Source organism: Strix aluco, chromosome 11 (assembly GCF_031877795.1).
Source record: "Strix aluco isolate bStrAlu1 chromosome 11, bStrAlu1.hap1, whole genome shotgun sequence".
NCBI classification, from domain to species: Eukaryota; Metazoa; Chordata; class Aves; order Strigiformes; family Strigidae; genus Strix; species Strix aluco.
This window is the reverse complement of record NC_133941.1, coordinates 17,880,276-17,894,172: the sequence shown is the minus strand read 5'-3', so window position 1 is coordinate 17,894,172 and position 13,897 is coordinate 17,880,276. Positions and strand designations below refer to the sequence as shown.

Genomic DNA, 13,897 nt, shown 5'->3' with positions numbered 1-13,897 from the left:
TCTTAAGAGTATGTGTAGTCCCAGAAGACCTTGATTCTACAGACACTGAACATCATATGTTTGCTTTGCTGTAACTAGAATTGCATATAAGCATAGAAGTTTTCTATTTAAATTATGATTTTATTTTATTTTTCTCACTGTATTGGCCTTTGGTGAAGTTCAGGATGTCACGTGTGTGTGTGTATCGTGTTTAATTTTGAGGCTTAACCCTTTTTCTTCAAAATAAAGCTGTTTGCATAAGAAGGGATGACAGATAAATCACACTGATATTTGTTAGTTGAATTCCTCTCTTGCACTGCCAACCCATTTCCACTCCTCAGCTACCTTATTCTAGATGTTCTCTTATGTACGGTGTTTTCAATAGACCTGCAAACCCTGAAGTAATCTGAATGTCAGAATAATTGACAGCTCCCTTCTTTGTTTCTCTAACTTGGCAAAAAAAATTTATAATGCCTGAAGCAGGCTGAGTGCAAAAAAATTGGGGGTGAGAGAAAAGTATCATAAAAAGCAAACCTTTCACCTGCTGTTCTGCATTTCACTGGTTGCTTCTTTTACCGAACCATTATTCTTTTTTCATTTCTTTCTGCGTAATCTGCATCACAGAATCATTATTTTGTATTTAAATTCCTAATTCCTAACTGCTTAATTGTCTCAAATGGGGGTGTCCTTTACCTATTGCTGATTTAGGTAAAATACCCCCCATAAGTTCATTTAAAGTTTACTTACTATATTTTTCTTCAGAATTTATATCTGTTTTTCTTTGTCATTGATAGATCAGGCTCAAATTCATCATAACGCTACTAACCTAAGTTCTACAGACATGTTGCCTCTGTGTCAAAAATCATACTTTTCTATTGCAGAGTTCATTGTAGCCTTTGCCATACTAAATTGCTCTTTGTTGGTGCATTTAACTGTCCTCCCTTAAATAAAGTGGCAAAATAAAGTTGCTTGACATTATGTACTGTCAAGCAACTTGACAGTGATTTTGTTAAGTATTGATAAAACATGATTGGATCTGTATGATTAGCTTCATCTGGATGCTGAGGAATATTTTGTTGACTGCTTTCACTGCTAAAGTAAGCTGCGCTGTGTGTATAGCTTTTAATCCTCAATCTAAATGTTACCTTCCTCTGACTTTATAAACAAAATCAATATTAATGCTGGGGCACTAAATGTATCGTAGTATTACTTTACATTTTATATCTGTCTCTGAACCTTTTGGCTGATCTATCAAAGTAATTCTGTAAAAAGCTTTATCCTTGCTGCATCTTTTCTTGGGTCTAAGGTGGGCCTCTTTTTCTCCCCTTTCCTTGGCTTGTCTCTTCTGCCTTAAGGACTCCATCAAATTTGACTGCTTCCAAGCTGACAGGTCCTTCCTCACAGGGTAAAGGCAGTGTTGGTGATGAGAGAAATTCTTCTAACAAATATTACCGGTAAGTAAATTATGAACTTGGAGGAAAAGCTGGGTTGTCATAATAAGGAAATAGTAAAATACGGGTGGTTTTTGGTTTGGGGGTTGGTTTTTTTTTTTGAGTTGAGAGTGCTCTTCAATATTGACTCAAATGCTTTTGAGATTCAAATATATTTCAGTCAAATATCTATTAAGTATGATTTAATAAGTTATTTTGCCGTAATTACTCTTCCATGTTTGATTTTATTTTTAACATTTCAAAACACCTGTCATGAAATACTCTATGCAATTATTTCCTTAGAAATGTTCTGAAGAACAGTGTGTTAAGCTTCGTTACAAAATAGAGCAGGTGAAAAAAACCGTGGAAGTGTATTGTAGACCTGAAAAATTACATTTGGAGACTAAAAAGCAATAGGTAGAACTAAGTAATTAAGAGATGGATGGTGGAAAACAGTGAAGCCTCTAAAAAGGAAGTATTGCATTTAGGATGCATTTATGGCAAACTTGCTGAGTAGACTGGTTCACTGGAGGCTTTCCCGTTTGTTCTTTCAGTCATCAGTTGAGAATTTTGGTACCTAGCAAAAGTCTCGTGTCTACAGTCTCTGGGTTACCGTCTTGAAACAGTACTACTCCTGGCTAATTCCCTGCGTGTGTATTCTGAAACCATGCTTTAGCACATCAGCTGCCAAGGGTCTTGAAGGGATTGAGCATTTGTACAGAGTTGGTGTCATTTTAACCAACCCATTCTGCTTCTTCGCAATCTGCTCCCTCAGGGCAAGGCTGAGCCCATTACTGGAGGTGCCTAAGAGCTGACCTAGTAAAAAAGCAGAGATTGTCAGGCATAGCCTACAGTGTAGGTATGAAATGCTGTGCCCCAGGTTTGGGACAAAAGGGAGGAAGTGAGGGATGCTGAAGTCAGTGAGAACACAGCTAGCATGGATGCTGGTTTACTCCACCTGGAAAGCAGAGGAAGCTCCTTCACACACAGGCACTCTGTGTGCTGAAAATGCCTGAGGCGGGGTTGGAGGTATGGAGGAGATAGCATGTACATCTTACAGCTGAATTCATGTAGACAAATCCCTATAAAGCAGGATTAAATAACAAAGTTATTAATTGGGAGGGACTTGCTATCATCCCCCTTCTCCCCCAGTAATTCAAATAAGTATTGAAAATAGGACAGAAGATAGCTAGCTTGAGCTCTAGCTTTCTGATTGTGTGTCCAGTTTTTTAGTTTGATGGACTGCCTCTTAAAGTAGAGGCAGACTCATGGGTCATTAACACTTTCTCTTGTTAAGGGCTCCAGTCTTTTCTTGCATAGTCATGTCTGTATTCCTGATAGTGTAGGCAACCATCGTCAGCTTCACTTGTTTACTGACACACTCTGGGTGACTGTTAATGGTTAACATGATAACCATTTTCTTTCTTTTTTTTAAATTTAGCTTTTTTTTTTTTTTACTTTTTTACAGTAACAAAAGATCAGCCCAAGGGGATCGTTTATCAGCAATAACCATGGCTTTGCAATATGGATCAGAAAGTGATGAGGATGCGGCTTTGGCTGGTAGGAACTGAAACGCAGTTTCTCTATTTATTTTCTTTAATTAAAATGGTTGGAATAAGCAAAACTGTAGAGCTCCTGATACATTCAAATACCTTTATTTCAGAAATATTTTGCACTGTTTCCAAACGCAGCATGTAATTCTGCTAAATGCAATCTCTGTTTCCTCTAAGTACGAATTTATAAATGTACAGCTGATAAGATAGGGTAGGCCAAACTTGCTTGCATGTTTTGTATTTAGTGTTTGTGTTTCCAAGTATGCATATCCAAGCTTTAGGAAACTGTTGCTTGTTTTTATTACTTCTAAAATGAAACAGGAGACGCTGCAGAAGACATTGGGTACTCCTTTCAGTAAAAAAGATTTACAGTGCTGCAATTGTTTGAGAGAAATCTCCCTCACACTGGCTTGTTCTCTCTTGCTTTCTTGTGCTATTGGGTCTTCTAAGTGCCTGTCAGTTTTGTGTTTTTTTGTAAATTGAAGATAATCTTATGAGGTGTAAGGATAGATAAATGTTAGAACTTAATTTAGAAATATCTGATCTAGTCTAGCAGTCATGAAATCTTGTATGAAGTTTTGTGTTAAAACAGAAGCACATAAAAAAGCATGCCTTCATACAGCATCCTCAGTTTCATAATAAGCACGCTTTGGCATTATGCTACAACCATATATGCCGTACTACATGCATTATGTCAGATATTTCAGTATTGTCATAAATTGTTACAGGTTGTCTTATATAAGTTAGCCTGTCTTGATAGTTACATTCTGAGTAACTTCCCCGCATTCATCTCAGAGCAGGTTTCTGAAATGCTTTTGTTCATATACTGTTGTTTTATGTTTTGTTTACATTATTTCTGCGTTGATGTGAAATGACGCATCTCTTCAGTATATATTTTTGGGGCATTTATGTCACACCTGGTAATTGAGTTGTACTCACTGCTGTTTTCCAGTGGATGGATATGCTGTAGAATTTTTTGGATCATTTTAGATCTTGCAGCAAGCAAAAGCATTTTTATTCCTGGTTAGCCCAGAGTTCAGTTATTGCTTCAGAGCAGCTACTTTCTGGGAGGTGTGAGGAGTGTTTATTAGCTTGGTTCAGTGTGAATGTTAGATGCTATTTTTGCAAATTGTAATTCTGTAAAGATGCATAGCTTTTTATGTCTGTATGTGATTTAAATTCTTGAAGTGATTCTCATAGGGCCTTTCATATGCATCTGAGATTTTTGCCTTGCTGCTGTTGAAGCTTTTCTATCTTTACTGCATCCACCTAACAGGCAATGTCAATATTTTTGTCAGACCTCTGTCACCCTTAAGATTTTCTGTCCCTCCAACATACTGCTTGGACATTCCTATGCTTTCAGGCTCCAGATGAAAAGGATTTTTATTTAAACCAACTGATCTTTGGTTTAAATCAGTTGCTTTGGTATCTCATCTTTTTTCCTTCCTCTTAACATTCGTTAATGAGAACTAGGCTGCATGACTGGACATTAAGAGAACTTTCTCCTTCTCGATGCAGAGAACTAAATCTTTATGAGCTTCTTTGATTGTAGCAGTTGCCTAAGCAGTAAATACTGGTTTCCAGCTTGGAGTTTATCCTCACAGTTTCAGAGGGTGTCATGGTGTGATGGAGCTTGTAGAAGATTTCCAGCTCAAATGTACTAGGATATGAGCAGCTTCTACAGTTCCCTTGCTCCTCACTATAGATCTGTAAAGGGCAGGCATTGAAGGTAATTTCTAAGTATTTCATTATGTAAACAGATTTATTTTATTTTTTATTATTTCATTTAGAAATGATTTAATACTGGATGCTGCTTTTGGTTTTACTAGCATCTATTTTCGGTTAGACTTTGTGCATTCATTGTTGTCTAGGTGCTTTGGGACCACAAAGGAGACAGTCTTTAAAGCAAGTCTGAGTAAAGACTAATTTTTTTTCATATACATTCAAATACTTTCTCTCAGCTCTTCTGCATCATCATTGAGTAAGAGTACATGTGTATGTTATATGTATTTATATCTGATAATAAAACTCAGTTCCAGTTGTAAATGAGATAGCTTCCTCCTTTTGCAGTGAAATCAATTTAACATCACTGCATTATGAAGCTGTCCCTTCATTAGGAAACAGTCACTGCGGTATGGAATGAACAGCAGGAAATACATTTCATTTGGGACTGTTGAGTGGCATGTATTTTGTGGTTATGGTTTACTGTGTTGGGGGTTTTTTTTCTGTATGTTTTTCTGTATGTATGGTTGTGGTAACAGCTGTATGAAAGGGGAATAACTGACTGTTACTCTCCACTGCCAACATGTGCTTGGTGGAGATATGGGACCTGGTGCTACTGCATATTAAACAATCTACAGTCTTGCATTACATGGTTTGTTCCATAGCAAGATACAGATTTTTCTGTCTTCTGATCTCAATAATACATTCTTCTTCAGTTCTTAAGATAACAGGTTTCATATTGGGAGAACACTATCATTTTCTGAATATGTAAGAATATATAACGTTTGACACATCACTTTTAAAGAACATACATGTCGTAATGAAAATGCTTATAGCTGTACTATACTATTATGTAAACACTTTCCTTTTAGTGCCTGTTTAATTTACTTAGGTTTTTATTTTAGGGAATGCCTTGTGTTCTACTTTTAATACAAGGAAGTACATTTCTTATTTAAGGTATTGAACTGCTTTATTGCTGGCTGCCACAAGTCAGAGAACAGCAATATGCTTGACTAGTTTCTTATTTTTTCTCTTTCATATAAACAAGTTGTTCTGCTTTTTATATTCTATTTCTTACTTTCTGATGGAGCACTCAGAACAGAACTGTTTGAGTAAACAAACTGAACTGAGCTGTTTGAGTAAACAAAACCAAAGACCACATTTTGCTGCATAATTATTTTGGAAACTTACTTTACCTGATAGCATTGTCTTAGCTGTTAGCATTTGTCTTCATGTTTGGGTTGATATGTTAGGTACAGGAAAACTTAGTGCTACCTCCAGACTCTTGTTTCTACCTGAGTTATTCTGTCCAGCTCCTGCTCTGCTGGCTACTGTGTAAGTAGATGGTGGGCCATTAAGTGATGCTGATTGTCATACAGATACGTAATTAGGATAATTCTGAGTGACTTCTGTGAATCAGTAATGAACACCTTCGTTGTGTGTTTGGACATCTACTGAGGTCTGCTTGTGTTTTAACTTGCATCTAACTTGTCTGGTAGGTCCCATACACTCACATAGATCCGGAATGTCAGACAGCAGAGGAAAAATGGTAGTATTATGTTGTTATGCAGTCAGTGTCCCCTGGCTTTGTCATCATTTCAATATGTCTTTACTGAACTTGGATAGAAAGCTTGAAACACTGCCAGCCTCCACTGAGCAATAATGAAAATGCCAGCTGGAAACTTGGCGTTAAGTGTTAGAGAACTGTCTTTTGTGTAACTGAATTACCCAGTGTGTCATCTGCCAAGCTTTCCTTCAAACTTTAACTCATAAGAGGGGAAAAAGGGTGAATAATTTAACTTTAGTACGTGCAGAACCACATCGATTTTATGTTATGCCTAAATGCAGGGTACAGATTACACCATTTGTGTTACTGAGAGGTGTGGAAGGATTGGCCATTTATTCCTTCCCATCCTGTATTTCCACTACCAGCTTTTTTTTCATTCCTGTTGTGTTTCTGTTGCTCATGTAATGTTTCTCCTAACTTTATCTGCAGTAAATGTTAGTTCTTCATAGCATTTCTTTCATTCATCCTAATCCTGAAGCATAATATATGCTTCATATAGATAACTAGAGAAGTTTACTATAAAATTTGTAAATGAAATGTTTATGCTAATTATATAATAATTCTAAAATATTTATTTCTCCTTCATTTTGCTGCATATATTAGAGGTGCAGGGTTTAGTGTCAGTTTTTTCTGCTAAACTTCACCATTTTTTACCTGAGCTGTGATTAATATGGTCTAAAGGATTATAGAAGTTTTGAAGTCACCTTTTCGATATATATGCAAAAATTCGTTTTTAGTTTGGCCATTTTGCTTAACTGGCTAGACACCTTTGAAAATTCCAGACATGGTTTTTCAATTTGTAGTCTTGTAGTGAGCTCTTGTCAGATAGCAGAATGGCAGTAGTTCAATATACAAATGTGTTTGGCACAAATACTAGTATTAATGGTTTGATGGGTAAATAAGGACATAGCTGTTGTATAGGTAGTGTGTGGTTGAATAGTCCTGTTATGTAGTCTCATAGATGAACACTTCTCAGCCCTTGTAGGTGGCAAGGATTGTATTACCAGTGACAGAACTGAAATCTCATCTGATAAGAGAGATTGTAATACCTAGATGAAGTGCTATTTTTTCTCAGCTTGAGGCTCATAAGTTATATTTGTGATGTCCTTTTCTGAGGTATGAATCTGACTGCCAGAGAGTGGGTGAACACCCTGGATTGAGAGCTGCCTTTTCTTCTGGTTTAGATCTTTATCCATTTGAAAAGTCAACCAAAAAACCCACTCTGAATTGTCCTGCTGAGTTTCACATTTTTCCTTTCTGTGCAGCTGCTGCTCGTTATGAAGAGGGCGAATCTGAAGCCGAGAGCATTACTTCCTTCATGGACACTTCTAATCCTCTTTATCAGCTTTATGACACAGTTAGAAGTTGCCGGAATAATCAGGGCCAGCTCATATCTGAACCCTTTTTCCACTTGCCCTCCAAGAAAAAGTATCCTGATTATTATCAGCAAATTAAAACACCTATTTCATTGCAGCAGATCAGGTAAGAAAACAGCATGCAAACTACATCTGGTGGGAGACTATTCAAGGACTTCTTTTATTTCCAGAATCCTATCCTGTGGTTGAGTTGTCGATACCTAATGCAGTGGATACCGTCTTTCCTCTAGATTTGATTGTTTCTTGTTTCAACTCAGTTCTGTATCAGTCTTTTGATCATCTTTTATAGATGGATGCCGTTTGGTTTATTTTCCATGGAGTTTCATTTGTAATGTGCCTGAAAGGTTGCCATATTGATAATTCTGAAGGCTAGGTGGGCTGCAGAGATGAAAGCTTCTGCAGAACCCCCTGCTATTCCCTTTCCTTGACCCTGGTGGCTTGGTTACCTCTTACTGTCATGTTTTTTAAATTGATAGTGTTCAGCAATGTGAATTATAGAAAGACACTTGCAATTACAGCTAGTAATTGCTAGATAGTTTCTTTTGTCTAGGTCACAGTATAACTGTGGAGAATAATTATTTTCATTCATGATGTAGCTAGTCTGGGCTGAAGTAGGCAGTGCACCATTTATAAATCTGTGAGCTGTGAAAGGTTCATGAAGTGCCAGAGTGCAGTTGTCAGATTAAAAACCCGAGTGAAAAGAAGTGAGCAGTATCTTTCTTTAGTGGTCCAAGATAATCTAATATGATGGATATGTGTCAGGGTCCTGAGTGCATTAATAGACGTTAGTGGCACTGACCAGCCTCGGGTGGCCCTGGTCTTGTGCCCAGTGGCCACTGGGGCTCCAGTCCCTGCCTGGGCTACACTGCAGGAGTGCTGGTTCTCCAGCTTCAGTGAGTGAGGGCTGGACCCCAACACTGTTCATGTGTTTGTAATCCATTCTAATACAGAGGTCTGTAAATTTTAGTTGTACCATAATCTGATCTGCTAGACTTGGTATAATTGTTGAATAAGCAGGGGCTTTGTTAAATCAGAAAGTAACAAAGCTGCCTTTTTTTTTTTTTTTTTTTTTTAACCTGTCAGAGGGTGTTTTGCATGTGCTGGGGAACAAGTATGGAGCTGCCACACTGTCTAATCAGGGACTTTAAACCATTTTTTCTTATGTCTTAAGACACTTTCTTTGCCAAGCCAACAGCTGTACTGTCTTGAACGAAGCACAAAATGTACTTGATGGCAAAAAAAAAAAAAGGTGAAATTGAGAAAAATCATTGACAGTTGTCAGGAAGCTTTTTGTCTGAATGTACCAAAGAGTATTGGCTCAAATTATGTATAAATGGATTTAATTGGGAGAGACCTTCCATTAAAAATATACTTGATATCAATTATAGGACAAATAATTTGCCATATGGAGGCAGCTGTGTTTCTGCATTCCTTACAGTGTAGGCAGGTTGCATCTGGCTATGTGAGCAGTACAGAAATTGCACGCAAATGTATGAAGAACTGTAGAAAAAAATTATTTATTGCCTGAGAGCTTAGAAAATAAAAAGGGACAGACCATCTTTTTAGAAACAGTGTTTGTAGCTCACAAGTTAAAGAACAGTATTTATAATAGTCCAACTTCTTTCAGCAAATTCTGAAATTCAACTGTTCTTTAAATTACCACATAATCTTCACTTCTTACTATACCTAAAAAGCCTTGAAGTCATGCATATGTGTACTTAATTGATGTGCTTTAAGGGAAAACTGAAGCTAGCATGATTTCACTGATATTTCAAATATGTCTTTAGTTACTCAAAACTGCCACTCATCAGGGGTGGATTTTTTTGTTTTTTTTGGTTTTTTTTGGTGTTGGGGGCGTTTTCTGTGTTTTGCGTTTCTTGGGTTTTTTTGAGATGTACATACAACAAATGTATCTTCTGTTCACATATGGGGACAGAAAAGTTAATTGTCCTAGTGAAAGGTTGAAGGTGTTGGAGTAAAGCCTGGCATTCCTGTCTCATATCTGTTTGACTTTGGCATCCGGCTACCTAGGTTATCCTGCCAGAGTGACCTGTGAAATGTGTAGCCATTGCAAATTTTACAGCTAGTCATGTATTTCAGGAGTTTGTGTGTGTTAAATGCAGGAAAAGCCTTGAAAAATAATATATGATTTCTGGAGAGAGAGTATGGGTATGTTTTGTTTTAATGCAGTGTATATTATAATTATCCCAGCCTCTCAGTCACTTTATGAGCGTCATGAACCTCAGTCATTTGAGCTGAGTGCTGGTCCCAAGCTGTTCCTGGATGTGGGAGGTAATCCTGCTGATGGCTTTAATTTTCTGCTACTTCCTTCGTGACTTGCTCTTTACAGAATCACAGAATAACTGAGATCAGAAGCAAGACCATCCATTCCAACCCCTGGCTATAGCAGGGTCACCCAGAGCCAGTTGCCCAGGACTGTGTCCAGTCTGGTTTTGAATACCTCCACATGTGGAGACTCCACAACCTCCCCGGGCAACCAGTGCCAGTGTTTGACCTCTCTCACTGTTAAGAAAAAAAAAAAAAAAAAAAAAAATTAAAAACCCGTTATTTTGCAAACTTAACATTGCTGGTGAAAAGTCATTCTGTAATTATAAATGACAGGAGGAATAGCCAGGAAATAATGCAGGAGAATGTGTTTAGTTACCCGGTACATAAGTGCTAGATTCTGGCATGCTTACAAGAACTGTGCTTCTCATTAAATTTTGCAGTGTTACTATGATCCCTAAGGCAAGTGGGTCAGGCTTTTCTACACCAGAGGAGAGAAGCGCTCCAGGGAATTCCCTGGCAGCAGTTCTCTCCTAAAACATGTGTGAGAGTGGTGTGGGTGCACGGGCACTGAAATTGGTATCTTCATTGGCACACCCTGGTGTCTTGCACTCCAGAAAGCTGCGCTTGTAGTTGAACTTCAAAAAAAATGCATGGATCTAGTGTATAACATGCTTAGTTTTGTGTGATGTCTACTATTTGAGGATTTGAAATGCATTTTTCTTATGAATGTGCATTCTTTTGGACAATGGTCTGTGACACTAGCGTTACATTTACTGCACTGGGATATGTTGAGGTTCTTCTGAAACTGAGATTTGTCGTGGCTCTTGTTGCCTTTGGATTAATTATTGCTTATTTGAGTTGAACGTATACTAAATGTGGTCATCTGGTCAAGCATATTTAACCACTTCTAGTAACATGGCAAACAAAGGAGTGGAACTTACCTTGAAATAATGGAGAATGCTGTCTGGATTAAAGCCTGAATGGCTTACAGAGAATTTTTTTTTTTTTAAAATAACAGAGCTTAAGCCCATTACAAATTAAGTTCTTAATTTAAAAAAAAAATAAAATTTACATTACGATTTTATTATTACATTGACTTTGGAAAAATAATGTCACTCTTTCTGTTTGCTTAATTTATGAATGAGCCAATTGGGAAAATATTCCCTACAGAGAAAATTATTACTCTGTAATATTTAGAATACCTTGTAAATTTTCACTTAATTTAGCAGCTCTTTCATTCCTTTTTTCACTTAATGTTATTTAATTGTTTGAATATTGCACATTTTTAAAATCGTCTGTCTGTAAACTGGTTATACAGACAGTTTTCCTACCAGTTTTACTACCTTAGCATGTACTTTCTGTGCATATTGTACGTAAGACCTTTATAAAATCACAAGTTCAGGTAAACAAGGTTCCCAACGTCCTTTATAAGACTACCATCATTCCTCAATAGGATATTTGTCAAATGCCTTTCTTGATTGCATGCATTCTTTGTTACTGTTTTTTTTCCTGAAGAGGCAGGACTAGCACTTCACCATTTCTGAGTAAAGGAAATAAGTTACATGAAAACTGTTTTTAACCATGTTAAAAGTTTATTGTGAAACTGCATTTCATATTCTAAATTCAGAAAAGTCACGATACTTTAGTTCTGCTGAGTTTGAGTATGATGAAATCTGTTCAAAGTACTTCTGTGAATAAACTTCATGATTAATCATGCTATTGTTTACTGACATCGAGTGCATTGAAGAGGATGGTAAGCCAGGAGGTTATTTGCAGACTAGAACAGTATTACTTTTATGCCTGTGCATTTTTCATTCTTCATATGTGTTTTTGGAGGTTGTCTATCTTTCCAAACCGTATGGGCCAAGTCTTGATTTTTACTTTTGTGTCAGGCCTTTCATGAATACAGCTGTGAATGTAGGTTGTTAGCTTAAAACCAGGTGGCCTGCACGTTGATTATTTGGTTGTGGATGAGCAAGTGCTGATAGAAGCAAGATATTATTTCCTGGTAAGATAATTTGAATGATAGCTCATCCTTCCTTTTTAAGACAGTGTTTCCTCTTCCTCTTGTCTTCTGGCTCTAGGTTAAGATTTAAAGGAGTAGGATATAATTAGGCTGCTTTTCTTCACTTGTGAGATATTGTCAGGGTCCTCGCCTACTCCATCAGCCTAAAGATTCTGTTTCTACAGGGTCACAAGAGAGCAGAGAATCAGCGCACATAGAATGGTATATTTAAGACTAATGGCAACTTAGTATGTTTTTCCTGCTTTTTGGTGCTTCAGGGTTCATCTGCTACATTGTAATGTTCATAGGTCACTGCCTAAATACACACAGATGAAGTTAGTGTGGGATGCCAAGGCTATGTGGAGTCAGTGGTATATTTTTAGGTGAAGCATTTGATAGTAGTGTTCTGGGGTCTGCATGAGCTACCTCTCTGTCTCTGGGAGAAGAGGTTAAAGCAAATCCCAGATTTGTTAGTGTCACATGGCTTGGGATCTGCTGATATGAAGAGTCACCAATTTCTTTTACCATATCATGAAATCGTCCAGGACGGATTTAGCATTCTCTTTGTAAAAAGAAAATTGTTGCAGGCAGGATATATTCCCTAGGAAACACTATTGCCTTGCTTGTTCTGCCTGCAGCTTGTTTTGAATTTGTTCTGCTTCAGAGGATATGGCAAATTCCCCCTTTCCTCAGTTCAATAAAACTGTCCCCTAAACATACAGAATTTGATTGATCAGGATCAGGATCTGTTACTAAACAGTAAATCTGATTTATAGTATCATGCTGACAGTGTAACTTCATAGATTCTGAATTTACAGGTGATAAGGATATAGAGTTTTCTATTGGCTATGGCATATCAGCGATATGGTCATTCATCTTGAGTTTTTCAGTCAATGTAATCCTAGACCTTCTGTGATTCTTTCAGCTTTAAGTTGGATACAGAACAACTCCAAATAAAGAGAAGTAGTACCAAGTGATAGCAGGGAGAAACAATTTGCGTTGAAGAAGTAGTACTTCAATTAAGATGTCCTTTAGGTTACTCTTCCAGAAAGCTGCATCCAGACCTCATGCAACAGCAATCAAAATGTGAACTTACAATTCTGTAATTCTAATTTGGTAATTAATTGGAAGACTAGATACTTTTACAGTTTTTATTCTTCCTGCTGTCCAGTCTCTCAAAACTTGTTTAAGTTCTCTGGCAGAGGGCAAACATTCCTGAGTTGCACAAGAATGTTTCTAAACTACATGCTACTAAAATTTAAGCAAAATTTGAGCCAGGAGTTGAAAAGCAGGAACGCTGCATGCAGACTGGCTTACTTTCAAGATCTACTCTGCAGTTTATCCTCTTCTGAGGACTTTATCCCAGCTTGGTTGTTAAGAATTCTGATTTTCTTGCCCTCCAGCAACTGTCTTTATCAGTAAAAAACATTGAGAGATTTTCTTAAGCATTTACTATTCAAATCTAAAGCAGTTGTGGTAGTATTCACTTTATTAGATCCTTAGTTAGAGCCTAATTCTGCAAATTTGTCAGTATGAGTTGTCACTTGGAAACAAATTACGCTGATGGGGTCTACACCGGGAGAAAAAAGTCTGTTGGTGAGCATTTCTCTCCAGTGCTGCTCCTTAATTGATTTCTACACAGGACTTGTTTCTTGATTTTTTTTTTTTTTAATGTTCTGATTATTTTTTTTTTTAATGTTCTGATTATTTTTTTTTTTAATGTTCTTAATCTCTAAAGTAGTTTAGCTGACTTGGGTACCTTTTTCTAAGATGTAGAATTGCCCTTAGACATTATTTTTGTTTTCCATTAGTCCTTTGAAAATTTGAATCTATTTTATAAACATCTGTAATAACATCAGTAAACAAGAAGATTATTGCTTGTTTACACACTTAATTACCCTATGTGCCTTGACAAATTAGAATGTTCTTAAATAATTCTGTTTTGAAAAAATTAAAACTAACTTTTGATGGTTTTG

The 13,897-nt window shown here is 37.0% G+C and overlaps 1 protein-coding gene across 14 annotated transcripts in view; it reads left to right on the top strand.

Moving 5' to 3' along the window:
- Window positions 1–13,897, top strand: part of PBRM1 (polybromo 1) — a 66,805-nt gene that overhangs the window by 12,947 nt on the left and 39,961 nt on the right. For 11 of the 14 annotated variants that reach the window (XM_074836393.1, XM_074836402.1, XM_074836401.1 and 8 more), the window contains 3 exons: window positions 1,335–1,433; window positions 2,878–2,969; window positions 7,517–7,733. In XM_074836393.1, the coding sequence (XP_074692494.1) occupies window positions 1,335–1,433; window positions 2,878–2,969; window positions 7,517–7,733 (408 nt within the window). The remainder of the gene's footprint in view (window positions 1–1,334; window positions 1,434–2,877; window positions 2,970–7,516; window positions 7,734–13,897) is intronic. The other 3 variants (XM_074836398.1, XM_074836400.1, XM_074836407.1) reach the window with 1 other exon arrangement.